General features: G+C 51.7%; 1 protein-coding gene across 1 annotated transcript in view; it reads right to left on the bottom strand.

Annotated features, from left to right (window-relative positions):
• Positions 1–381, bottom strand: part of ccdc66 (coiled-coil domain containing 66) — a 14,612-nt gene that overhangs the window by 12,413 nt on the left and 1,818 nt on the right. Inside the window, 1 exon segment of the mRNA XM_035661790.1 lies at positions 87–338. Coding sequence (XP_035517683.1) covers positions 87–338 — 252 coding nt within the window.

Genomic DNA, 381 nt, shown 5'->3' with positions numbered 1-381 from the left:
ACACACACACACACAAAGAACATAAATGTTATCTTATCTATGATATCAGATAAAAAGAAATTAAAAGGGACGCAGCCTGATATTACCTTAGCTACAACTTTGAAGCTGCCCCCTTTGTGATGCTCAAGTGTCTTGGATGACGTCACAGTGGTGCTCCTCCCCCCAGCGGTGGTTGTGCTGTTAGAGGCGAAGGAGGCGGCTGCTCCTCCTGCCTTGTTCTTGGTTTCTCTCTGCCTTCCCGCCTGCTGCCGGGCTGGATGCTCTTCTCCCTGCACCTCCTCCACACAGGACGGCTGCCTGGAGCTCAGGATGTTCGCCGCTCTGGACCTGCAGGACAGCTGCAGGGATCAAGTGAACTTAAATCAGATCATACACCAGGAT

The sequence above is a fragment of the Morone saxatilis genome, unplaced genomic scaffold (assembly GCF_004916995.1).
Source record: "Morone saxatilis isolate NCDOM2014 unplaced genomic scaffold, NCSU_SB_2.0 Contig18, whole genome shotgun sequence".
Lineage (NCBI taxonomy): Eukaryota > Metazoa > Chordata > Actinopteri > Moronidae > Morone > Morone saxatilis.
This window is presented reverse-complemented; position numbering and strand designations above follow the sequence as displayed.